This window comes from Nyctibius grandis, chromosome 2 (genome assembly GCF_013368605.1).
Source record: "Nyctibius grandis isolate bNycGra1 chromosome 2, bNycGra1.pri, whole genome shotgun sequence".
In the NCBI taxonomy this organism is placed as follows: Eukaryota; Metazoa; Chordata; class Aves; order Nyctibiiformes; family Nyctibiidae; genus Nyctibius; species Nyctibius grandis.
The window spans coordinates 101,788,089-101,815,931 of record NC_090659.1 but is presented as its reverse complement, the minus strand read 5'-3'; the positions used below and the strand labels follow the sequence as shown (position 1 = coordinate 101,815,931).

At 42.6% G+C, this 27,843-nt stretch overlaps 2 protein-coding genes across 5 annotated transcripts in view; one reads left to right on the top strand and one right to left on the bottom strand.

Moving 5' to 3' along the window:
- Positions 1-9,581, bottom strand: part of LOC137677794 (uncharacterized) — a 47,543-nt gene extending 37,962 nt beyond the window's left edge. For both annotated transcript variants that reach the window (XM_068425398.1, XM_068425399.1), the window contains exons 1-2: positions 9,402-9,581; positions 5,417-6,861 (exon numbers count right to left, since the gene is read on the bottom strand). In XM_068425398.1, coding sequence (XP_068281499.1) covers positions 5,417-6,861 — 1,445 coding nt within the window. In that variant the 5' untranslated portion in view covers positions 9,402-9,581. The remainder of the gene's footprint in view (positions 1-5,416; positions 6,862-9,401) is intronic.
- Positions 9,582-22,694: 13,113 nt separating this feature from the next.
- The window catches only part of PDS5B (PDS5 cohesin associated factor B), a 128,987-nt gene continuing 123,838 nt past the window's right edge, over positions 22,695-27,843 (top strand). For all 3 annotated transcript variants that reach the window (XM_068422769.1, XM_068422779.1, XM_068422760.1), the window contains exon 1: positions 22,695-22,792. The gene's annotated coding sequence lies outside the window, so the exon portion shown is untranslated. The remainder of the gene's footprint in view (positions 22,793-27,843) is intronic.

Sequence of the window (27,843 nt, the reverse complement as noted above, 5' to 3'; positions counted from 1 at the left end):
GTGGATGCCCCCTCCCTGGCAGTGTTAAAGGCCAGGTTGGATGAGGCTTTGAGCAACTTGGTATCGTGGAAAGGTGTCCCTGCCCGTGGCAGAGAGGGTGGAATGAGATGATCTTTAAGGTCCCTTCCAACCCAAACCATACTATGATTCTATGACTTAAAATGTCATGTGCACAGAAAATAGTGAAAAGTACTCATTTTTGTACAAAGTAGAGCAGAAAATGCAAAGATTCTCACTGCAGTAAACCCATTCCTGAACAGAGTGTTCTGGCAGTGACATGAAAGTGATACAGCACCAATACTGCATTGTAAGAACACATTTCTTCCAATGCAATCTTAAGAAGGGCAGGAGAAGGAACAAAATTGGTCTAAAATAGGAAGGAAGTGGGAAGCATAGTGGTACAAATACTGGAACAAGCAACTTGGTACTGGCAGCAGAGCTGGGAAATAGGGACAAGGCAAAGACTGAAGCGCAAGGAAGAAACTGGTACAATGAAGCTGGGAATGAGATAATACCACCAGCTGAAACAGGGACAAGAGCAATCTGGGAGGAAAGCCGGGGAGAAGAAGGAACTGAGAAATCAGGTAGAATTTAGGAGCAGACGCAGAGCTAGTAAGCACAGACCAAAAGCCATGATTGATAGGAATAGGAAAACAAAATTGGAAATAGATGGATAAAGAGACAGGAACTCGAATGAGCCTCAGGAGGCTGGGATTGTCTAGATCAGGTGAACGCAGGAAATAAATCGAGGAGATGAGGGGAAACCGCTAATGTTATGCTCATATTTAAGGCAAGTAAAGACAAGGACCCAAGAACTAAAGGTTGCTCAACCTCACTCAACCTGAGTTCCTGGAAAGACAATGGAGGTCATCCTTTTGGAATCTATTTCCAAATATGTGAAGGAAATGAAGGGAATCAGGAAGAGTCAATGTGGGTTTTGCAACACAAAAATCATTCTTTAGTGACCAGAATGCACTCTCTGATGAAACAACTGCCTTTGTGGATAAGGACAGAGTCATGAATGTAGCATACTTTGAAATTATCAAGGCTTCTGACATCACCTCCCAGTCAGTAACAAGCAGAGTACAGCAAGGGATGACAGTGGGACCAATTTTTTTCAGTGTCTTCATTGTTAACCTGGATGATGAGGCAGAGAACTTGCAGATGACACCAAATTAGTAGCGACGCCTGACATACTGAGCAGCAGGGCTTCTATCCAGAAGGACACTGAGAAACTTGAGCACTGGGCTAAGCAAAACATCATGAAGCTCAATAAGGAAAAGAGCAAAGGTCTGCAACTGGTGAAAAATAAAACCTAAGCATCAGTACAGGATGGAAAGTGACTGGTTGAGCAGCCCTGCTGCAAAGGATCTAAGGATTACAGTGGACATCAAACTGGAGATGAGCGAATGGTGTGCTCTCATCAGAAGAAGATCAAACCACATGCTGGGCTTTATTAGAGAAAATGTGGCCATTGGTAGATCAAAGGAAGGTATCACACACACTCTACCTGGCTCTTGTGCCATCAATTCTGAAATACTGTGTCCAGTTTAGGGCTTCCCAGTTCAAAAGAGATGCTGAAAACCATGAAAGGGTTGAACAGGTGGCTACCAAGACTGTTAAGGGCATACAACCTAGAAGAAGAGGGTAATAGCAGCTGGGCTTGTTTAGTCTGGCAATGAAGACAGCAGGCAGCCATCTGATTATCAGCCTATTACCATGTATAAGCCTATCCCCTTACCTGAAGGGAAGCTGCAAAGATGATGTGCCAGATTCTACCAGGTAACAGCACATGTTATAACACAGAAGAACACACTCAAATTACGGCTTGGGAACTTCAGTTTGGAGACTAGGGGGAACTTCTTTACTAGGATGGTAGTACTGTACCAGAGAAGTTTGGAGAGATTGTGCAGTCTTCGTACTTGTAGGTTTTTCAACATCAGGCTAGGTAAAACATAGCAGATCTGATCCAACAGTGGTGACAGATCTGCTCCAAGCAGAACAATGGACTAGCTGACCTCCAGAAGCCTCTTCCAAAAAAACAGGCCTGTGATTCCAAGCAGCTGGGTTAGAAGAGCCAAAATAAAACAGAGACTTCAGTGGAAAATTCAGGACAGACACAGGTCAAGTTTGGGAGCAGGAGGGAAGGTGCTTGTACTTACAAACCCTCACTTTGCGCAAAACACAGATAGGAATTCAAGATTCCTGGGTCTCACTACTGCTCTGCTGTCATTTCATGCTTGGGAAACCCACATGAACCTCATTCCCTTCTAGTGCTGATCCACACAGATGATGTCAGTTTTCTGCCTTTCCTACACTGTCATTTTGCTAGCACAAGTGGTAGAGGTTTGTCTGCAGGTGCTAAAGATGCCAAGCCTGCAAAGATACCTGTGGGTAGTAACACAACATCAGAAGACTGTATTTGCTGTCCTAGTCTATACTGCAAAAGTCTATGATGTTACACACATAAACATAGTCAACTTTATAAAGAATAAGACTTAATTAATAATACACATATTTTCCTCAGAGGCAGACATTAATTCTCAGTTCCCCCACCACCACCAGGTACCTGAGACATGATTTTAGGGGAATTAACCACAACTGCAACCAAGCTTTGAACCGCATATAATTGAATACACTGAAAAATAAGTCCCACACAGTTCAAATTCTGCACACAAATTTGGTGACTATTCTTGACCTTGATCTCATAGTGCCCACTTTCCCATGTGTTAAATGAAATCAGTAATTGATTTCACTAGCAACAGATGAAAAAAAAGCAAGAATATGTGTTCATAAAAACCTGAAGATAATTAGAATCTTTCAGACAATATGAACAAAATATTTAGGGGAAGATTCAAAGACAATTCAGCACACAAAACATGGAAACAAAATATTCTGTCAGATATCTTCACATTAAGTATTATCCAATTTCTGCACTGAATGAGGCAGCATTTTTTCTACAGGTTTGGGTTTTTTTAATTTTCTGCATTGCTCTCATATATTAATTATTGTAATAATACCCACACAGGCTCATGCAGCTTCAGAAACGCAGCTTTGCAAAATAAAACACTCAGTAAGTAGAAAATGTTATAGTTAAAATTACACAAATATCAGAGAAAAAAAAACCCAAACAGCAAGGTTCCTCCTTTATGCATAAACCAAGGAAGAACACGATCACTGTATCACAGAATCACAGAATGTTAGGGATTGGAAGGGACCTCGAAAGATCATCTAGTCCAATCCCCCTGCTGGAGCAGGACCACCTAGACCATATCACACAGGAACGCGTCCAGGCGGGTTTTGAATGTCTCCAGAGAAGGAGACTCCACAACCTCTCTGGGCAGCCTGTTCCAGTGGTCGGTTACCCTCACCGTAAAGAAGTTTTTCCTCATATTTATGTGGAACCTCCTGTGTTCCAGCTTGCACCCATTGCCCCTTGTCCTGTCAAGGGATGTCACTGAGAAGAGCCTGGCTCCATCTTCATGACACTTGCCCTTTACATATTTATAAACATTAATGAGGTCACCCCTCAGTCTCCTCTTCTCTAAGCTAAAGAGACCCAGCTCCCTCAGCCTCTCCTCATAAGGGAGATGTTCCACTCCCTTAATCATCTTCGTGGCTCTGCGCTGGACTCTCTCTAGCAGTTCCCTGTCCTTCTTGAACTGAGGGGCCCAGAACTGGACACAATATTCCAGATGCGGCCTCACCAGGGCAGAGTAGAGGGGGAGGAGAACCTCTCTCGACCTGCTGACCACACCCCTTCTAATACACCCCAGGATGCCATTGGCCTTCTTGGCCACAAGGGCACACTGCTGGCTCATGGTCATCCTGCTGTCCACTAGGACCCCCAGGTCCCTTTCCCCTCCGTTGCTCTCCAACAGGTCTGTCCCCAACTTGTACTGGTACATGGGGTTGTTCTTGCCCAGATGCAGGACTCTACACTTGCCCTTGTTATATTTCATTAAATTTCTCCCCGCCCAACTCTCCAGCCTGTCCAGGTCTCTCTGAATGGCTGCGCAGCCTTCCGGTATGTCAGCCACTCCTCCCAGTTTTGTGTCATCAGCGAACTTGCTGACAGTGCACTCTATTCCCTCATCCAAGTCATTAATGAATATATTGAATAGTACTGGTCCCAGTACTGACCCTTGGGGGACTCTGCTAGACACAGGCCTCCAACTGGACTCAGTCCCATTGACCACCACTCTCTGGCTTCTTTCCTTCAGCCAGTTCACAATCCACCTCACCTCAAAGTGTGGATCATCCAGACCACACTTCTCAGTTTAGCTGTGAGGATGCTGTGGGAGACCGTGTCAAACGCTTTACTGAAATCAAGATAGACCACATCCACAGCTTTACCATCATCTATCCACCAGGTTACGTCCTCATAAAAGGCTATCAAGTTGGTTAAGCATGACTTCCCCTTGGTGAAGCCATGTTGAGTGCCCCTAATGATCCCCCTATCCTTGATGTGCCTAGAGACAGCACCAAGGACAAGTTGTTCCATCACCTTTCCGGGGATGGAGGTGAGGCTGACCGGTCTATAGTTACCCGGGTCCTCCTTCTTGCCCTTTTTGAAGACTGGAGTGACATTCGCTTTCCTCCAGTCCTCAGGCATTATCAGTATCAGTTTAATAGACTCAGCATACAACAGAAGATAACCACAGAAGTGATGTACAGTTTCTGGATGAAGCTCACTGATACAGTAACTTTTTTTTTGTATGCAAGTTTCTGTGCTCTATGTCAACTTACGTGCTTTTTAAACTACGCAAAAAAAAAAAAAGTGAAAATCCAAGTTGGAGATGGTACCTGCTTTTAACTCTGTCAGACTTCAATGAGTATATTTTTAAGGGAAAATAGTACTTTTCTTGTGTGTTGTTCACAAATAAACACAGAAGTTGACAGACTACAGTATGAAAACAAGGGATTAGGATTATGCTCAGTTTCATCAACACACTGAAAACAAATTAAGTCTTTTCAGAGCAGGAAAATCCTTCTAATGCTCTTTGAAGATTTTTGCATGCGCATAAAAAAGTACTTCTGGTTCAGTCAAATTAATGCTCTTAGATTTGACAGAAGATTTTTTTGAATGAAGGAATTTAAGAATAAAAAAAGAGGCAGACCATCACATACTAGTACACCTGAAAGTTTCAGAATAAAAGATTATGCAATTTAATGAATTCAGAACATTTTACATTTAACACAAAACAGCTCCTGCTCATCAAAACTCTAAAGGAGACAAAAACCCCAAGCAAATCTTTTTAATATTTACTATCATTTGTCCTCATTAAGTAAAAATTACTGCATTTTAATAGCCTAATTTACAAATACCAAAGTTTGCCAAGTGCCTACAGATTCTTTAAAAATTCTTAAAAATTTTGATTGGAATAAGCTTCTCAAGCTTTAATTCTTTACTCACCAAGAAAGCGTAGATTTCCCTGAACCAGGGAGGCCTCTTAAGATTAGGAGCCACTTCTGTGAACAACCGAATCTTTCTTCAGGTAACTGCAAGGAAGAAAAGCTGTGCATTCCTTCTGTATTGTCAGCTTTTGGATCCTTCCAACGCTGCTCTTTGGTTTCACAGAAACCATTATTTTGGAGTCTGTTCTGGTCATTATTTCCATTTCTGAAGGCCTGAGTAGTATGGATATCAGTATGACCAGCACAGTCAGTACTTTGATCAAGCAATGCACCATGACTGTTGACATCAGTATTTCCATGGTAACCACGATAATTTTTGTAAGAAAGTTCAGCATTGTGAGAAGGGAGAGCATTTGTTTTTTGTGGTGGGGCATTAAGTATCTGAAAATGTGACTGATGGTTGAATCTAGGAGCAAGAGGTCCCTGAGGTACTCTGAAAGACTCTGCTGACTGCCAAGCAGGTCTGAATTCAGGCACCGAGTAGTTCCAATATTTAGAATCTACTTGTTCATTAAAGGTATTTTCAGTTTTCCAGTCACTTGTTTCTGTGACAAACTGCTGCTCATTGCTTGTTTTCTCACTTTTCTGTTCCCCAGAGAAACACTGCCCATTCTCATAAAATGGTTGTGGGCTGCACAACAATAAGTGTTGGTAATCTTCTTGTGAGGTTTGACTACAGTTATATGGAGAATATTGTTCCTGAGAAGTTTCAGTTTCTTTTTCCTGAAAACTGGTATCTAAATTCTCATTTTCCAGCTGGTGAATTTCTTTATAGAACTGGTCCAGTTCATCATCTATTTCTGGTATAGCAGAAGAAACAGTCTGCAACTTCTTTGCCTCCTTTCTTTTAGCTCTGTTTTCACACAATTCATTCTGATCTCCCCTACTGCTTCTACATCCATCGCAACTGCCAGATTCATCCCGTTTGTTGATTTCGGCAGGCTTGTAAAGCGGGCCAATAAATTCTTTGCTTGTAAAAAAGTCTTCATCTGATGCATTTCTATTTACTGAGAATGATGTGCTGCTTTTTCTAATATTGTCTTCACCAGCATTACTTGTAACAAAAGGGCCCTTCTCTTCTTCAACTTTAGTGTCATTTATTGATGCAAATGGAGGATTTACGTTCTGCACAGTTTCTGAATCAACTGGCTGACTGAGCACTAGATTATGTTCAAGGACCACTTCATTCAGCGTTCCCAAGACGCCACTGGGTATTTTCTCTTGCTTCTGCCTTTCATGTTGCCATTGGTTACCTGAGGCATACACTGGTATCAAATCATTTGATGTTCTCTCAGCATCTGCTTCCTCCTGAATACCTTGGTTATCATCATCAGAGAGTTTCTCGTAAGCCCCTTCCATCGACTTCATTTTTTTAGAACATGGTTCAATTGTGATTTCATCCTGACACTCCAAGAGCCTTACTCTACTTTCAGCATGAAGCATCTTAGAAAAAAATAAATACATTATCAACATGCACATTTTTAAAGTAAAGTATAAAAAAGCAGAAGTTAGACATGCATCCTCAGACCCTCCATGGTCACAACTAAAATGTATTCAACCAGAAGAAAAGCAGACATCACCTACTGGAAGCCTTGTTTAAACAAAATTGCCACATTATTGCACACCTTTAGCAAAGAAATACATTAGTGCTGTGCCAGTTTAGCAGTCACTTTTTAAGATAGATCTTAAATAATTTACAAATCACACTTCTTAAATATGAATATTTGAAAAATGATTTATGTCAACCACCTCTGTTCTCTACTGACCTATGTTAATCTGCCAAGCGTTATAAATCACTTTTACAGCATAAATATGTGCCAATTTCCAACGCACAAACTGATGCCTGACATCACTACTAATCTGACCAACAAAAATGCAAACACTTCAATCACAAGGATTATTTTCTGTGACATGAGCTGAACTCAACTAATTCATTTAACACCAACCAAACAGATGCTGGATGGCATTTATAAGTTGGTACTAGTCAAATAAGACTTAAAATTAAATTTGCAATCTGTTATTATGTTTCTGGTTTGGAACAACTAAAGACTTGTGTTAGGGACCAAGACCACTTGATTGCATGTTTTCTAAAAATAAACACAAAAAAAGCAAACCCTGCCCCAAACAGATTGCAATCTAAGAATAAGCCAATAGGTTCCAGAAAGATGAGAGCAATTAAAAACAAAGCAAGATGGCATTGACCACTGTGACTTGCAGTTATGCCATTATCCATCTATTAGTTAGAATTACTTGGATTTTCCTTTGTATTCCTGATGTCTAGACAGAATGCAATAAAAACCAATAGTCATTTTATTATAAATCAAGTGCCAAGCAGTTTATTCAGCAAATCTCACCCCCTAAAAAAAACAAATGCAGTACTAAACAAGAAAGAAAGTATTTTTCCTACTAGAGGGTTTATTCTGCTTTCTGTGAACATTTCAACTTTCTAGGAGTAAATATTATTAAAGTGTCTGTCATTCTGGACAAGAAATTAAGGTTTTTTCTTTATCTGAAAAGGATCTGTAGGTAGTATTAAAGGAAGACTTGTAAGTAACCTTTACAATCTCATGTTCACTTGCAAAACTGACAAGAAAAGGTGTTACTCTGGGCACTTTCTCACCTACTATCCAAACGAAGAGAATTCTGCCATCCTCAGTCTCAAAACATCTAAACCAAGGAGATTTTACTATTGCATTTGACTTTACTACTTGTTAGACAGCACTGATGTCAGAAGAGAGAGAAACATGGCCATGCAACTATCCCTCTTCTTCAGAATTGGTGGAACAACATTGTGGGTACTATGGTCTCTCCTCAATACATACACATTTTATGCATACCTAGAGCTTCTCAGTTCTTTCTTTGTGTAAATTAGAAAGCAAGTATGACATTATAAGAACTATGGACTCTATTCCCCATCTATCCAAAAATGTTACTCTACCTCCACTGAAACACAGGATTGGAAAAATAAAAGTTGCTGTATTAGCTTCTGTGTCCTTATGTCTTCTTAGATGGTGTATAAGCAGAGCCCTTATTCTGATGTGGAATGAAAACAGAGAGCATGGGAACACTTGCTGCATGACGCCATCTCTAATGATGGAGGACGCTGCTCTGTGAGTGGCCCACACATGAATATCCTTTCTTGCTAATCTTTAACAGATTTTCTCGGACTACCTTTTGGGACAGTGAAGTTGCATACGAAAGCATCTCCATCCGCATTCTTGGCCAGGACAAAGCAAGTATGTACTGAGAAAGTGCAATCTATGTGACGGTCCTGCCTCTTGAATGGGATAGGCACAGGTCTGCCATATTTCTGTAAAGAACTGGCTGTTAAGCGTTGAACCTGAACTGGCATACGTGACTCACCAGGCTGGCACCTGCAACTCTGCATTACCACTTTAACTAACCTGCCACTCATCGCGAAGACTCAACCAAGTAACTCAAGGCCTTAAGCTCCAGCTGTACAATAGATTTCCAAATGGCATAAGAAGGCATATGTGGCAGCCCTTACAGACGGGGGGAACTGATGGGCTTTGCTCGCCGGACCACCTCTTTCTGGGGACGGCGGTGACAAAGCACGTAGGCCAGCGTCCCTCATGCTGAGCCAGGCCACACCGCAGAGCCGGGGGAAGCAGGCGCTGCTCCCGCAGCGGGCTTGCGGCGGTGTGGCCGCTGCGGGGAGCGGGGCGCCCGCGGCCGAGGCGCGGCTGCCGGGAGGCTCCAGTCCCAGCTCTCGGTAGGTGTGTCAGCCGCTCTCTCCCTCCCCACCGCCAGGGTAGGGCACCCTCCCTCCCGCCCCACACACACTTCCCTCAGCCCACCGCCGATGCCCACGACCTCAGCAGCCGCCTCCTGCGCGCCAACACCGCCGCCTCCGCACTGTCCCCTTTTGCCACACGCCGGCGGCGGCTGTGGTAGCTGGGAGAAGCGCCTTCCCGGCCCCGCTAAAAAGAAGCCACAGCCAACCTACGGGTGAGGAAACCAACCTCCAGGCAGAGGCGCCCGCCCGTCTCTCGCCGCCTCGGCGAGCCACGTACTCCCCGCAGGCGGGGGGGAGGGCAACACTAGCCACCCTCGCTCTCAAAATGGCGCCGCTTCCCTCTGCCCCTTCACCCCCGCGACACCCGGCTGTTATGGGGTCGGTAGTTCCGCCCGGCCGGGCGCCGCAATACAACTCCCAGCATCCCGCTCCGGCGGGGCGGGGTCGAGCTTCGCCGTCATTAAGCGTGCGGCCGCTGAGCGCGGGAAGGGGCGGATAGGCCGCAGGCAGGTGCCGGCGCTCGTTATGGTGCTGGGCGCGGGCGGCGCGGGCGGTGGGCGCCTGCCCGGCGGGGCGGAGCGGGGCAGAGCGGGGTGGCTCTCCTTCCGCGCAGCACGTTCGCCTCTCGGCGGAGGAAAATGTTCTAAGGCAACACGGGGGAGTGGGTTTTAGGCTGTTTTTAACTCTCTTGGGGATTTTTTCTCGGCGTGCGGGGAGGCGTTGGGTTTGTGCGCAGGCTGTCCGTAGTTTCCCAGCTTCGGGGGCTGCTGGCTGTCCTGCAGTAACATCGGCATGCTGATTTCTCTAAGTCAGTATTAAAACATCTCGTGTTTTATTCCTGGTGGAAGGAAAAACCTTAGCTAGTGAAAGTACAGGGCAGCAGCTCCAGCCGGCACCCTCGGTTGCGTTTCCCCTCCCCTGCTCGGGCTCGCTGTTTCACCCACACCGCGTTTTGGCCCTGGTTTCTGTGGTATGGCCAGCCTGCCTCAGACTGTTGTGTTTGTTTTCTTAATAATGAAATAAACTTTGCAGGCATCCTCTGCCTAGACATTAGGCCTGTCAGTGCTAATTTGCATTTTTTTTTGACTGTAACCCCAAAGGAGAACATTTATTATGATTTGTTACATATATCCCTGTGCTAGACTAACTGACTGACCACTGTGTTAAGGATAAAATATATTCTTCTGTCGAGTTTTGAGAATCGGAACATTATTTTGTTTTAAGTGGTACTCTGATTTTTGTGTAAGAATAACAAAGAAAGGTTTTAGCAAGATTATGAAGTTCTGATGAGGATTGTCCCCAATGTAAGAGCTGCCCAAGTTTCCAAGACATGTATCGTACTTCTTCTATGAACTTGCAGCTTTTCCCAACAGCACAGAGTATATTATTTCCACGATGTGGTTACATTGTTTTTCAGATCTTATGGTATTACGCAAAGCAAACCACATTTTTCCTAAGGAACAGTCTTGTAACGGTAATTCCCCAAATTTTCAGTAGTGCACACAACAGCTTCTGTAAGTGATGTGCCCATTCCAAATATGTGCAACATTTATACTTTCAGATGACCTGAATAAATTATGAATATTTTAAAGTTTACATAGTTTATACCTGAATTTAGTTTATTTGCTGTACAAGGTAAAAAAGAAAATAGTGATTGTTAGAATCTGTGCCAGGCATTCCTTCCCTGCGACCAAAACATCGTCTCCTTTCCTGTGCTGATGACAGCCTTGTGTTAGAAGGTATGGATGTGTCTTTGGTAGCACGTTAGTGAGCTTTTTAAGCGAATCTCCCAATTCTTCCCATTTACCATGCTTTGTTAAGATTAGTGCTCTTCCAATTTAAAAGCTACTGAAACGTGTATTGTGTGAGTGCCACAATCACAGCATCACTTTTCCTGATTGATTTGCACTTAACAGCGCTGCACTAGTTATGTAGACATTACCTGCATTACAGCCAAACCTGGGAAATATGTGTGCAGCTTCTAAGGAATAAGGGTGGCATAACCTTGTCACTCCATTCCAGACTGGAAAAACAATGTGTGAATTCTCCTGGAAGACAGGAGCAGTCCTATGTTTAGACATGGCCTTGCTGTGGCTTTGGGGCCTGTGTTTTGTACCATATTTTGGAATCCACAGTCAAAGAGACAAATTCTGAAGCTGTTGTGAAGTAAAGAAAAATTCAGAAGAAGCTGGTTGTTTCTGCTGTAAGTTCTTTCAGGAAGGAAAATGGGAAATGTCATAAAGAACTGACCTTTGCTACCAAGAAAAATGTAGAGACACAAGATATGCAAAGGAGAATATTATTGCAGGTTGATGATTGCAGGTTGAGAATGTTATTGCAGGATTTCTAACACGAGTATTTTCGGAAATCCAAAGGGCTACACTGCTTTATTCTTCTACCATTTTTCATGAGATTATCTAAAGATAATATGGCTAGTCATTAATTTTAATATTAAAAATGTTTTATAACCAAGATTCTTGACTTCTTGGAGAATACTTTTCTAATAGTAATACTATTGATTATTTAATCCTAAGAAAAAACTAATTTCCATCTGAAAGAATACTTATTTGCTTCCCTACACAAGCTAAATCATGAAAAGCCCAAGTTAACCATTTAAAGAGAATAAGAGTGTACGGCAGGTGGACCTTTTGAAGGTAGTATCCGGAGTCAAAGCTCTCAAGTGCTTCATGTTGTGTATCTAGTAATTGTCTCAGATGTATTTCATTTTGGGAATTCTCCCAGTACTTGTGTACCTAATTAAATAAGCCACATTTTGCAACTGACAATACCCTAATGTCATTTTTTCAACCTCATTGAGGGTAATAAAATATGCTTTCCCTGATGATACTACTAGAGCTGCTACAGAACCCCTATGGGAAGATGTCGGACTTATTTGAGACACAGCTACAAACAGTTCCCCCAGAATCCTTATGCTGCACTAGATGATAAAAGAAGTTCCCTCAGAAACATCGTCAGGAGAAGCTGCTAGGGTAGGTAAAAGTAGGATCCATGGGGCTGAACACTGTAATAGTGAAAATATTTACAAAGAAGCGTTAACAGATCATGGTTTTTCTTTGTTTAGAGAGGAGTCTAAATTTTATAACTTCATTTTTTTCATATGTTTATAAATTTGCGTAGAACTCTACTGTGTACCTTTGCTACATGTTACCCAAATCACAGTTTCTGTAACCTTCAAAACTCACCTATGATTTTTGTGGAAACTTCTCATAGAATTAAAAATATAGAATCACAGAATCACAGAATCAATCAGGTTGGAAGAGACCTCTGGGATCATCGAGTCCAACCATTGCCTTGACACTACCATGTCAACTAGACCATGGCACTAAGTGCCATGTCCAGTCTTTTCTTAAACACATCCAGAGATGGTGACTCCACCACCTCCCTGGGCAGCCCATTCCAATGTCTAATGACCCTTTCTGTGAAGAAATTCTTCCTAATGTCCAACCTGAACCTCCCCTGGCACAGCTTGAGGCTGTGTCCTCTTGTCCTATCGCTAGTTGCCTGGGAGAAGAGGCCGACTCCCACTCGGCTACAACCTCCCTTCAGGTAGCTGTAGACTGCAATAAGGTCACCTCTGAGCCTCCTCTTCTCCAGGCTAAACAACCCCAGAGAGTGTAGTAGTATTACTGCATGGGTAACAAATTATGAAAAATTATCTGTTCTTGTGTTCCTTGACATTTATGCCATCACCTTAGTATTAGATGATGAAATGTTGGCTGTAACTGCTTTTAGAGAAGAGGGAAAGGAAAATTTTCCTTTATATATCCTTTTATATATCTTATATATATATATATAGTCTATAAATACATATATTTATATAGTCAGATTTTGATTCAGTTTTCCAAGGGTTTGTAAGCCTGAGTTATTTGAACATTACAGAGAGCATCACAATTTGTATGCATAAGGGAAGTGAATAAAGTTCTATGAAAAAAATTAGTTTTGACATTATGTAAATTGAATGTTTGAACTTGCAAATGGAGCATTTTCTCAGAGTAGTTTTTACATTTGAATTTCCTTAATTAAAAAGGGGAGAAGTCAACTGTCCCGTTTGGAGGATCATCCTGACCCCTGCGTGGTTTACCAGTATAGCTGATGCTTTAGATCCATGGCAGGTACTTGTACTAAGGTAAGTAGTGTCAATAACTACAGCTAACTCTCTTCGGCATGGGCCCAATTTCAGGTTCTGTAGAAAAGCATGCCTTAAGGTGCAATTTCAAATTACGAGTAAACCACACTAAAACTAAAGTACTGTCAGAAAAGATGCTCCTGCTACTCTCTTCCCATACACGGTGACGCCTAGGTGCTGTCCTTCCTCCTCTCTCATAGTAGCTTTTGTCCTTGTTTGACCCTGGAGAGAGACAGTGCTCCAGCATCACTGGTGGGCCCAGGCTGGCCAGCGCCAGGGAAGCAGTGGGGACAAGAAGTTGGGGAGGGTGCAGGGACTGGTACCCCTCCTTTCAGCAGCATTCAGCATTGGATTGGTTTAACTGTATCACCTCAGCCTCACCCTAATGGTTACCAACATGATCCTACATGCCATGGTGCTCTACCCAGTGCCTCCTTGCCATTGTTACACTCCAGTGCTTCTGCCCACTGTGACTGCCGGTCTTTTCCTCACCTCTACAGTTGCTTTCCAAAATGATCTTGCTTCCTGCCTGGTTTCCATTATTCCTTTACATTCCACAGTCCCGTATCTCTTCCTACTACTAATGCTGTTCTTTTTTCCCCTTCCCTCCCTTTCCATTTGATTCAGGGTGTTTTCTTCCTTCTGTTTTTTTATCACTTTCCTCTCTCCTGCAAAAGACTAATGTGCTGCCTTTATCTTCTCCTGCAAGTCTGGAACACAGCATCACAGTGCCATATGTTTGCTGAGGGAAAACTACAGAGAATACATGCATTCTCTGCAGAGAGAGAGGTGTGCTTTTTGGGTACACTGTAATGGCAGCGGGAAGAGGAATATTCAGGAAGAGGAGTATTCTTCAGATTTCTCAAATTGCCAGTTCCTATTTCATAAAAGGGGAAGCACTGGGTATTTTTAATAAAAATATTATACTATTCTTTCTTTAAGGAAAGATTTCCCTTAAATTTGCTTCTAGAAACATTTTATATAAAACTTCCCAAAATAACTCAGCATGAGGAAGGTAGCTGGCGTGACAAATATTAACCAAAAAAATTAAATGTTGGCAAAACAATAAACTACTGTATTCTGCCTTTTAATAGAAAAGATTAGGCAAATTTAAGATAGACAGAATGATGGGACTCCATCTCTAATAACAGGGGAAAAAAATCAAGATAAATATCCAGCGGGCACTATTTGAGATTGGCTTTTATAATTAAGGGTTAATATGGAATGATAGCTCAGTCATTTAGATCTTGTGCCTTGATCTTGTTATCAGACTGGACGTAGCAGAGTACTCTTTCTTCTTCTCATAACGCTTAATAAGACATGCGTTAGAGTTCAAGAGGTCTAGTTACATACTTACATTTAATCATGCCTCTTTCTAAAGGATAAGCACCTGGGGTCTTAGTTTGTCTTGCCACTCTGTACTTCACTAAATTAGACTATATCTAGGGAGAAATTCTGGTGAACATTAAGAGAACTCGTTTACTCAACCAGCTAGGAGTGTTCCTTGTCAAGAGGTTTTCTGAAATTCTTATGGCAAAGAGGTATACTGATACGTAAACGTCACGTCAAAGTTTCAGTCATAAAAATCCATTAACATTTTTTCTTATTAATTTCCACAAATAAAGAGGAGTTTTTTTAATTTTCAAATTTCAACTTGAGAATTAACTTGGGAATTACAGTTTTGATAAAGTTCTGTCTTTTTACAAAAAAAATATCCCTAGTAGCCAGTTAGTTATGGGAGACAGGAGTATTTTTTGATAGATGCAACAGATTCTAGTAAGTGCTGTTTAAGCCATGGATAGATTAGTATTTCTTTTGGCTATGATGTAAGTAGTTTTTCATTTAGATATTGTTATTTGATTCCCTTCCAGTATAGGATGAACCCTTTTGGAGATGAAAACAGTGGGGACAAAATAAAAGGAACACTTAATTAGTTTATTTTGGAGGTTCTTGAAACCTTTGATTTAATGTTTTGTAGCTGAAATCTGCATGATACGTAGATTTTTTCTTGACAGTAAAGCACCTGTTCTGTGAGTTAGGTCTTAAGCGCTATAGAAAAACAACTAAAAGAATGGTAAGATTTAACTTTTAAGGCAGAGTGCTTTAGGAAATATAATAACTGCTGGCCTAAGGCAAAGCTGAGCTTATAGGTTGTGAGATATTAGGGGAGAGCAGACCAAGAAAACACGATTCTGAACAATTCATGTGTTTCAAAGTAGCGTATGGGGAGTTTTTGGGAAGCGACACTCAAAGTGAAGGTCCAGGCACTGCTTGGTCTGCAAGACTATCTAAATAGCAGCATAAGCATTTGCATAATAATGGAGGAGACTGAGTGTAATGCCTTCAGTAGACTTAAATTCAATAGAATATTAAAATAAGCAGCTTTAAATAGAGGGCAGACTGTGGAATGGTAAAAGCAAGAAGTGTGAGCAGAAGAAAAAGCGCATCAGGTAGAGCAACTGAAAAATACCCATCATTTTACACAGCACAATACGGTTAAGTATTTAATGCTTAGTATACTAATCACTGTTTAAGTGAGAGGAAAAGAGATGAAATACTACAGTTTAGTGCAACATGTGTAGTTATGGCAATGTTGACATCCCCACTGTTTTGTAGAATACTTGTTCATTTGAACTACTCAGTTGTTACCTGAAATGACTTCTATTTGAATGCTTGAAGTTTAACAACTGAGATGCTCACCTTTCAGATACAACTTACAGGTGAAATTTCTTAAATATTTTTCCCATGTTGTCATACTAACAGCATTGCTTACAAATATTTAGGTTACGTACTCTCCTCTCCCACCTCCTATCCTACATCTCAGTTGAGCATGGAGAGCATTTAAATCAATTAAAGGTAACTCAGAGGAGAAACTAATTTAGTTCACTGACAAACTGAGCTAATCACCAGCAAAAGACTGCTGGTACAGACTTCCAAAATACTAATTCTCTACTGTCATACCTGTCAGCAAGGCACTAAGGTAAGAACAATTTTTTTTTCCCCTGACTACTGTGGCATTTTAGATGCTGGCTGCTATAGGTTATATTAGTGTTAAGTTGTAGGCATACATTGTGCCAATAGCTGGAGTGGTCAGTAAGAAGATTCCCTGACATTAGCAACAAAACAGCTGTTAAGCCACACTAGAATGAAAAAAAGCCCTACATGGTATTAGAAGCCTTGAAGGTTTGTGTGTTAATACTTTCTAACGTATTCCTATCAGACAGCAAGATGGTTACATTTTTTTAGCTAAAGCATAAAAGATGCACTGGTTGGTAGTGAAATAAAGCACTATCACTTCCTGACTGCAGTAGAGAGACAGAATCTCTTTCAGAACGTTAACAACCTAAATGATGTTTTTCGCTCATGTGGCTACTGTACCATGAAACATTTTATTGCTCTCTTCCCATACATGTCTCCAAAGGCACTGGCGTCTTTAGGATCCCCTCTGAAGAAGAAAGGTCAGAGATAAAGGTACATCTGCAGCTGACTTGAGATGGCATGTTTTGGGAGGGGGTAACAGTTTTTGTTTTAATAGAAAGACTTACTTTAGTAAGGTTATTTAATCTTTAACTAGTGTTCCACTGGAGCAGGTGGAGTGAAAGGCTTCCTGAAGTCCTCACTCTGAAAAGGAACATAGTATCATCTCTGGTAATTTTTTTTTTGGTGGGGGGGTGAAATATCATATAGTACTTAATGACTCTGGTCTTTTTATTGGAAAACCACCACAAGACAGATGCAGATAGATATTTTTGGTAGAGTCAGACCAGTTAGCACTAATATTAAAGTGGAGCTTATTAAATTTTAGAATTAATATTGCACATATATTAAAGCTAGTAGCTTCTGAGCATCGCTGTCTTTTTCAGCTGTTTGATATTTGTTTACAAGGAGACAGTGTTGGAAACAGCACTCACAGAGACAGTAAGAGTCTAAAAATTCCAGTCATCTTAAGTCACTGTTTCCATGTGGCTTCCTTGCAAATTACTTAAGAGACATATGAGATACTAAAATTAGTTGCAAAGTTAACTCATGTTCATAATAATACCAGCCATGTAACTGAAGAACCAACACTAATAAATGAACTGTTTTTTCTTTGTCTGAGACAAATCACTACACCTGCAAGTTGAAGGTGTATATAGGCACTAACTCTCTCTCCTACATGGCAAAAACCCTTTCAGTGTCAAGGGCTTAGTATATAAATGATGTCTATTTCATTTGAATTGTTTTTCTAGTAAAATATTTTTGATGCAATTGTTCAAGGTCATAAGAGAAATAAACAGATGGGAAAGGTGGTTATACCTATGCTGGAAAGAAAAGTGTCCTTTTCACAAACCTGCTACATTGAGAAAGATAAGTGTGGTGAAAAAAAAAAAAAGAAAAAAATGCCCCCTTCTATTTCTTAAACTTTTTCAATTTTTACTTTTCTGTTCTGCTTCATTTTCTCCAAACCATTTATAAAAGGAAACAAAAGCTACTTTAGGATTCAGTTAAGTGTTTTTGATTTCTCTCAGGTAACTCGTGTGATGTTAGAAATGTAACTTCTTGTTTGCATTCAAATAAAAAACCCATGAATTGGCTTCCATTCAAATTTTTTGTTATTTGTGCTGGCTGTACATCAGACTCTGGTGATGACTGTATGGAGGGACTTGCTCAACAGTTACTCTGAAGTCACATAACGTTAATCTGTGGGTAGGGAAGTTGATAAAACAGTTCACAACTTACTGCTATAAAAAGCAGGTGTTCTTGGTCTCTGCTGTGTAGTCCCTCTGTTCTTCCTTGTGTTAGTTCACCCTCCTGTGAACTGCCTGAGCTTGCTAGCCAGGACAGAGTTTTATAATATGGTTAAGCTAAAATATCTGCTTCTCCTGGGGGGAAAAAAAACACAACCCCAAAAAAGATTTTGCTCCCTCCAATCTATTCCTTCCCTTGTTCTGCCTGGGACTATAGGATTTTGTTAGGCAATTTTAGTATTGTGCTGTAGTGAATCAGTAGGGATTGCTGAGGTCTACAGCATTGAATCATTGTAGGACCCAGCTTCCTTTCAACCTTCCTTCATCCCACGGTGGGATGCTGGGGTGGTTTGAAAGTCTATTTCATGTCTCACCTGTCATCTTTCTTCCTGAGCTTCCTGTCATTCAGTCCTGTGAGGTACATCTTAGAGCTCTTACTTAAATAAAAGTATGACTGGTAAAGTTAGGATGTTCGTCTGTTCTGTTTTGAAGTATCCTAAAAGTTGGTATGTCTTCATATACTTCTTCGGTTCATGAGTGAAAAAAATTGAGAGACTTAAAGGCAAAACACGTAGATTCATACATGCAAATGCCTCAGCGTTACTGTAATGAAGAAGGAGACTCAGTAAAAATGTTTAGTGACTCTTCTGGTGGTGGTGTTACCTTGACAGTTGTTCCTACTCCTATTCACACTGAAAGGCCAATACCATAAAAGAGTAAGATTACTGGGCACATGGATAAACATAATGTCTTGGGAAAGCACCAGTATAGTTTCTGTGAAGGGAGATGCTGACACCGTCACAGACTTGCAGCAGGTTTGTGAGTCAGAAGTATGTAGAAAAAGGCAAACCAGGGAACATACGTGGATTTTCAGAAAGCATTTGTGAAGGTTCCTCATCAAAAGCTATTAAACAAAGTTACCATGGAATTGGAGTAAATGCCCTATTCTGAGTTGGAAATCTGGTTAAAGGATGGAAACAGAGTACGGTTTAATGGTTACTTTTCAGGGTGCAGAAAAGTCATCAATGCTGTCCTCCAGAAATGTTTGGGTTTACTGATGTTGTTTTACTCAGTATCTTTGTCAATGACCCGGAAAAGGGGCTGCACATTTGAATGGTGTTAAACTCCCTTGGGTAACCAAATGTTGTCCTGGTAGAAAGAACTCCAGAAGACCTCACAAAACTGTTTGGGTAAAAATATGGCAGATAGATAGGCTTTGAAGTAGATGATTGGTGTAAGGAAAAGCATAGAATTACCTATCAATCCTGGAAGTTTACACTCACAAAGTCTTGAAGTCACTGTTGACAGCCACCTGAAATATTTGGCTCAAACTGCAGCAGCAGCCAAAAAAACCCACTAAACAGAGATGTAAGGCATCATCAGGAGGAGTACTGAGAGCAGGAGAGAAGGCAGTTTGCTACTCTGTGGGAAACCTTGATGCACTCCTATCTTGAGTACAGGGTACAGTTCTGGTCTGCAAGGACTCAACACATTTAAAGAAGCTATAAAGAAAGGTTACTAAAATGATCCAAGGAGGGAGATCGGCAGTCTTACAAGGTAGGGACTCAAAGGGTTTGGATTCTGATTGTGAGAAGACAAGGCTAAGCGGCATATGATCAAATTTTACAAAATCAGAAAGGCCTTGTTTAAGGTGAGTGCAGAAATAGGGTTCTTGATGTAATGGGAAGTGGGCTTCTATATCTGCTGCTTAAGTAGGCTAGAAAATATACAGGGTCAACAGGTTCAAAAAGGGATTAGACAAATTAGTGGACAACAGGCCCATAAATGGGTTTTAAAGGGAATAGACAGGTGTGTACCACGCATGTACAAACCAGACATGCAGTATCCCTGCTACAGGAACTGTAGATGCTGGGAGTGTACTATGGACAACAGAAAGTAAACAGGTCTCCCTAAATAGTATCTCCATGTTTCTATTCTTGTTTTATACAGAGGAATACTACTACCTCAAATTTTACATTTAAGTTCCCCGCATTTGGGGAAATTGCAGGGACCAGCAAACTGGAAATGTAAGTTATGGGTCTCACTCTGACTGATGGTAGTGCCACTGCTAGTTGGCAAATACGGGGCTAGATGGACTGTCAGTCTGACTCAGAAGGGCATTTTCATTGTTGAGAAGATTCTGTGTATTTGTAAGGTACAAAGCTGCCCTTGTCCCTGTAGTCTGCTATTTTCACACCATGTTTTTATAGACTGAAAGCTGTGAGAATACTACTGCTGTGTAGGATGTTCTTTGACTGCGATGTTCATCATTGTCGCTTGAACACTGAGACGTGAACAGTGTCTTCAACACACACATTCTGTGCAAAAGATCTGATCGTTGAAGTTCTGCGGCACTGACTTTCTCTAGATGTCATACTGTAAGCAAAATATTTATTTTGTGCAAATATTTTGAATCTTTCTTAAGTATACAGTTTCTGTAAGTCACATACATTTATCCTTACACTGCACTTTCAGGAGGTGGCAAAACGAGTAAAAACGAGTCCGCTTACAGTCATCAGTGCCCTGTGAGATGTGACATTTCTTGTGGCAGAGACTGACCCTGCCCTTGAGAACATAGGCCGGTGCTCGCACAGACGGCGCAGCGCAGCTCTTTTCTGTTAGGACTGCATCGAAAAGGGGCTGGGTACTTGTTACTCCCTCCTGTATTGGTTCCTAACACTTTCCAAATTGTTTTCTGAGGAAACTCCTGGGCAGCACGTCTAGCTAAGCCACCGAACGAGTGCGTAAGGCGGTCTGACGCAGCTCGCTGGTTAGTTGGTAGTTGTCGCCGGCGCTGAGGTAACGGCAGCTCCGTGCTGCCTCCTGCCGCCCGCGGCGCCGAGCCGGCCGCGGCCTGGCCTGGCGGCGCCTCCTCACGGCGCGGCCGCGGGCCGCTTCCCACCTCCCTTGGCAGGAACCGGCCGCGGGGTAACGGCCGGGGCCGGCGGGGTGAAGGTTAGCGAGCGGCCCCCGACCGGCGGGAGGAGCGGTGTCGGACGGGCTCCCTCCCGAGGGCCGCGCACGCTACTGCGGCGGGGCGCCGGCAGCCCAGCGCCCGTCACGTAACGCGAGCACCGCGCTGCGGGGTTCCGCGCTTCGGCGGTCGCAAAACCAAGAGCGGGTGGAAGAACGGAGGAGTGAAGAATTACCTCCAAAAGGTCGATTTCGGAAACGTTGGAGAGTCTCAGTGCGGGCCCGAAGTGAAGGGCAGAGAGTAACGGGGGGGAGGCCCCCGGTACACAGCACCTTGTGCTACCGCTCGAAGCGTTCACCGCTCCAGGCGTCCTGACAGGAGCCGAAAGTGTTCAGTGCTCCTGTAACCTGCTCCGTCGGTAAAACGGAGCAAAATATTTGCATACAAAGTATGGCAGCACACTAGTTCCTTCACTAGCTGCTTTTCTAATTTCAACAGCTATATGAATGTTTAACTTTTCTGCTGGTTTGTAAGTATCTCTGCGCACACGTGCAAGTGCTCCATAGGAAAAAGATGCACTCCCCAACCTAAGACTGTACATGTAGGTAAGCCCAGAGAGATGGCAAGGCGGGGGGTTGAGGGGGAATTGTTCAACCTGCATCGAAAAATTATATTCTTGGTTGCTCGTGCAGGATCCTTCCCAATAATAAGTAATATAAAATTGTCAGATAAAATATTCCTCTCTTTTCTGCCCGTGCAGTAGTACTTTTCAGTACTACTGCTTCAGTAGCAGTTTTCAGGAAGAGTGAGACAAACATAATTCACCCAGAAACATAAACAAGGGGAGTTTTGGGGCCTGAAAAGTTAATTTTATGTAATAGTCCTGGCAATTTATCGTGGTAGGACTGATGTAGTCTTCATTAGAAGATGAGGATATTTAAGTTAGTTTAGAACTTAAATGAAAATAAGGCAAGCTGGTTGCAATGTGTTAGCAAGTCCTAAAAGCTTGAGGAAACTCTAAAGATTTAAAATACTAGTTACACTGTCTTGGCTAACGTGCCGTTTAAGTGTGTTTCTCACATTAGACAAAGCCCTGAGTATATTTCAGCAGATCTGCTGAGTATGATTTATGTTTTTTAAATCATAATACTCTAAACACGTCCATTTCCTCCTGCCGTGTCATTCATAAATGCAGCACTTTATCTGTAGCAGTGAGACAAAATTACATCACTTTTCTGTTTGCGTTTTCCTGTAAGGGCGCCGCTGAAACTCTTGCACTCACTGAAGCAAAACCGAAGGGTTTGATGAGCGATTTCTGCTACTTTTTCTGCTCTTTCTCCGCAGTTAAGCAACTTCATTCCTTATTGTTTTACAAGAATCATTTAATAATTCGTGTTTCCTGGGGGAAATACTTACTTCGCTCGTTTACACAGTGCACATAAGCAGCTAATCGACCGTAGTTCGTCTGTCAACCGACTGCCCGGTCCTCTCTCGACCCGGGCCGGTTGCTTTTTCCCCCGTTCACGGTCTCCGCTGCCCGCGTGCCCTGTGAGCGGCGGCTCCGGACGGTGCCCGCGCCGCGCAGGCCGGCAGGGGGCGCTGCTGCCCCGCGCTGGCCCCGCTCGCTTCCCTCGGCGGTTCCATTGGAGCAGCCGGAGACGAGTTGGCGCCATTTTGAAGCCGACAGGGGGACCGGGGCGAGCTGCGGAAGGGGAGGGGGTTAGAGGCGATTGGCTGCGGCTACGGCGGCAGCTCCTCTCCGAGCCCGGAGCAGCGGCAGCGCGGAGCGGACCCGCCTGGGACCAGCGAGGAGAGGCGGCTGCGGCGGGGTAAGGAGCCCGGCACCTCGGCCGCGGTTACCCCCACCCCGTCCCCGCTCCATTTTCCCTTCTCTGTGGCGGGGGCGGCGGGCTCCCGCTCGGACCGAGTTCCGCGGCCAGCGCTGGAAGGGGAGGAGGGGGAGCGGCGTGGGGGGGAGACCTCCCCATGGCAGAGCCCCCCTTTCCCATCCCCCTCGCCCCTTCGCGGGGCTGCTCCCCTCCCCCCTTACCCATGGCCGGCGTCACAAATTAAATTTGCCGCCCACCCCCCCCCCCCCCCCCCCCGCCCCGGGCGCGGCGGGGCCCCGCGAGGGGGTGACCTTGGCTGGGGTGCGGGGCGCGGGGGCCGGGGGGTCACCCCCCCCCCCCCCAGGTGGCCCGGCGGGCGGTGTCGCGCGCTCAGCGCCGGTGGCTCCTCGGTGCGGGGGGGGGGGGGGGGGGAGGCGGGTAGCGGCGGGGCTGCTCGCCCGTTGTGGCGAGTGATTGCGGCTCCCTCGGGTGTCCCCTCCCTGCCCCTTGCAGCCGGCCTAGTTCCCGCCCGGGTTGCACCGGGGCTCCCGCCGCCTCGCGCGGCTGCCCGGGCTTGGCCGAGGGACCCCCCCTCCGCTCCCGCCCGGTTCGGTCGCTCCGCGCTTAGCAGGGACCCTCGGCCGGGAGGAGCTGGCGGCCGCCGAGGACCCGGGGTTGGTGGGTCCTTACTTGTGCGAGCCCGTTTCTTTCACGCTGGCTTTTTTTTTTTCTTCTTTTTTTTTTTTTTTTTTCCTCCCCCTTTGCACAAGGCTCTGTTAGAAAGCGCTCGGGAAGGAAGGGGGGGTGGTTGCCGCCTCCTGGTAGACGAAAAACTATGAATTTTACATCTGAATTGCCAGATGGAGAATGGTTAATTTATAGGTTATGTATTGTTTACGTTGAGAGCCTCTGGTCAGGAATCTAGGTCTGTAACTTCATCCCGCTGCAAATAAATCACTATCTGTTCTTCAAAACAAATCAGCAATTAATGACAGTGAGCAATCCTGGAAAATTTAACTGCAGCAGACCAGCTCCTACAGAGCTGCATTTTGTCGTGCGAGCCTTATTCTGACTTTTACGTTTGCTTCGTGCACAGTTGCTTACCGAGAGCTGTGACTGTCTTGTTAGACGTTCTGTTTTCCCGTTTAACGCAAGTGCTGAAGTATTCTCGTGTCGGTCTTTGTTTTGTGCTTGCTGGGTAGGTGCTTTGGCTGTAACTGATTTCTCTTTACTGGGGACGGAATAGGAGTGTTGGCAATTTGGGTAGCTTTGTAGTTGAAAGCGGGTGTCAGATCACATTTTGGGAAGGAGGTTTTCCCCTTCCAAACTAGTGGAATTGTTCCGTTTCAGATGATAGAAATTTTCCTTGGTATGTCTTGTATGTAATATAGATACACTCTGAATATTATATTTACTCGTGTCAAGTAATGCCTCAAAAAGATGTGAAACAGCTGAATGTATCCTGTGCTCAGACCACCCTAAAAGAAAACTGATAGTGACATACAATCAGGTAAAGACAGTTTAACAGAGGTGTGTGTATCGTGTTCACCACCGGCATTTGAAAGTGTGCGCTACTGGAGAAAGTAGTTTAGTACTTGCGTGACACATTGTGTCTGTGATTGAAGCGAGGTTGTACTTTATTACTGTGAGGTGGGGGGGTGTGGTGTGGTTGTGTTTGGTGGGTTTTTTTTATATGTAGTTCTTATACAATAGTATTTGCCTATGTGTCTCTTGCATTCCCTTTGCTAGTTACTATACAGAGTGGATAAACTGTCGTTCAGTTTTTGATGAAACAGCTAAATAAATCAAATTAAAATGGAAAATTGTATGTGTATAACACTTGTACGCTATTTTTTTTCCTTGTGTGCCATATATATATCAGGTTTAGACTGTATCTAGTCTAGCAAGCTTACTTATGGACTTAAATTGAGTAAGTCAGCTAAGTCATTATTAAGCTGTAATTAAAAATATAAAAACCAGCAATCATTGTTAGCATTTGGAAACTCATAGTAATGAAATATTGGCATGACCTCAGGCATTATCCATTTTTGGCTCTAGAACAGGAGGCTCTGTTACCTCCTGTGGATCAGAAGAGATGCATTTTCTTTTGGGATACATTGCTCTCTACTAGGCTCTCAGGTTATGCTTTTTTCCTCTCTCCTTTCTTCAGTCACACGGTTTATGTTCATACAGAAGAGTAAGAGGTTGTATGGGTACGTGTAGGAGCCTTTTAGTAAGGGATTTTCATTTAAAGGTTTTTGGACTAAATGTTTTTTATTTAAGCCTGAGTTTGGAAGAGATGGTAAAGGCTACTTGTTGCACAAGGAGAATTTTCATGGGAGCAATGAATAAGTAAACGTGAAGCTGAACAGTAAAAGCATGCAAAGTAGGAAATGGAGGAAAATATGATACTACATCTCATTATTTTTCCTTACAAGTTTCATTCTAATATCCCTTTCCCTTAATATAACTTAGCCTAAATACATACCTTCCTCCTTCTTGACACAGTCTTCCCCCCCTGCCTTCAGCCAGGTTCCTTCATTAGAACCAAAAAGTAGTTCTGGTGTGTGGTATTGACAAGTGGCAAGATAGTGTATTGTACTTCTTTTAACAAAGTTTCTGAAGTAATGATATTTTTACTCTTAGCACAAAATGTCAGTACTGCAGCCTGAAATAATCTTTGGAAAGACTGAGAGAATGTTGGAGGCTTTCAGTCAGTCTTGAAACTATCTGGAAAGGGAAAACTGAGGAAACTTTTTTTAAAAGGATATATTAGTGTGACGATCCTTGGTGGTGGTGTGTTGATTTACCAGATTGGTAGACCCTCTGGCCTGTTTGAACAGCATTGACATCCTGGAAGGAATCACATGCAGGCTTTTAAAGGACGACAAAATACATGCTTTAAAAAGAAAAGAATCTCTCCTTGTCCTCAGAGGTTGAACATCTAAAAGTTAAGACTGTGCATGTATGTAAATAACATACCTATTGCTCTTCCATTCGTGATATCTTCAGTTGAATGTAGTCTTGTAGAAAACTTGATTTTTTTTTTCTTTTTTTTTTTTTTTTTTTTAGTTCTGATGCTTCAGTAAAATATATCAAAAGTGCAGCATATGAATGAAAATAAACTTTTTTATTTTAGCAAGTTAGTGGTTTATTTCAAAAGCTCTTTGGAACACTTTGGTTTCCACAATAAAAATGCTGTTAATGTGAATATTTACTGTAATGCATCTAACTTGAAACAATTCTGTGAAATACAACTAATGTTTTAACTTTGTTTTTAAGAATCAAAATGTTAAGGCCTCCACTCTTTTTAAAGGTTATTAATGTCTCTGCATATACTGCTTTTCAACCTTTTCTAAAGTGTGAGGAAGTCCTTGAAGTAGGTTCTCAGGATTAAGACCTCCGTTACTTTGTCCCCATCTGTGGAATTTACTCTTTCACTTCCCATCCCAAGCACTGGAAAAACTTCCTGCATCATTCTGCTTGTTTTATACTGCCTGATCTTCAGCTCTGTTATTTCAGCTCATGACAACTTTGGTATTAATATGCTTCAAGAAATAATAGGAAAAAAAGCACCATACCTCATTGGGAACAGATGGGCATGTTTGCACTAATCATCTTGTGTCTGTCACCATGTATATGGTAGTACCATAACCAGGGATCAGGAACCCATCTGGGGTTTTCTAATTTAGACCCTGTTCTTTAAAGATCGATACCAGACAATACTAACTGTGTGTACTTTTTCTCTGACTTAATTAGAAATCCTGGTTGGATGCTTGTGCTGCTGAAATGAGATGCTTCACTTGCATGCTTTTTAATGGACAAAAAAGGCATGAAGTTAGCAGTCAAAAATGTTATTGTCATAATTGCTTCCATTGCATAGTCACCTAAAGTATATTTCGTAGCTCTTTTAGCTGAATCTAGTCCTCTTTAGAACTTAATTATTAATCACTTAGAAAGTAACTGTTGAGTGAGGCTTTCCTCCTCTTGTGTACATATGCCCATTAGCTGTCCACAACTTCTGTCAAAGCAGCCTTTGGTTCCCTCTGAGACATCCCCTGTGTATCCACATTGTAGCTCAATTCAACATCAAGAATCAGAATTCTGAAAGTCTTAGAAAGGAGGGGAGGAAAAAAAAGACTAATTTAAAAAAAAAAAAAAAGAAAATTAACAGTTACCCACACAGAGTGTGAGCATACTGCTCATGATGAAGTCTTAAAAAAAATTTACATCAAAACTTTCTGTGTGTTATCTTTGTGCCACCTTGAGTTTGACTGTTCACTTCTGTTGGTACTGCTTTGTTACTTGGACGTAGAGTTTCAACGAAGACAATCAGATTTCTGGGAAATTTTTGTTTGACACTACATATGTTAGGTTTCTTAACAAAAAGGAATTGAGATGAGTTGTCAGTTATGAGAAGTGAGCAGAAGATGCTTCATGGAAACTTTTTATTTAGGGATTTTTTTCTGCATTTACCCCCTTCAAATTTGAGAGTTTTCTTGGGGAAAATGTACAGAGGTGCTAGGCAGCTTACCATTAGGTGTGATACTGCCTCTGATAATTATTTTGTTGTTTGACATTTCAGTATGAAGTATTGTGTGTAGTTCATTATGACTTCCTGCATATAGAAGCAAAGCATATGAAAGAGAGTGTAGTTTTTTGTCCCATCAATTTGTGAAAGCTTTTGTGTGGGACAATGTCTGTGGACACTCCATGTGCCACCAAGTGCTTTTCAAAGGTCTAAGAGAGACAAATTGTAGACACTTATGGTATGTAATAAAGTTTACATTGGGTTTTCTTCCTCCGAGAGTATGAACTAGTCAAAATAAGGCTATAACATTTTGCTTGCCTGGTTTTTGGAAATAGAAGAAAGAATGGATAAGCCCAATGATAAACTTCAGAAGATTTGTGAGGGAGTTTTTCAGAGAGATAGTAAGTAGGAGATGCATTTCTCTTCCATTTACCCAGCTTAGATTACGGAATCTGCAGTTCTTGGAAGCATTGCTGTAACTGAGGGAATTAAGAACAGATTTTCATGCATGTACGCTCTT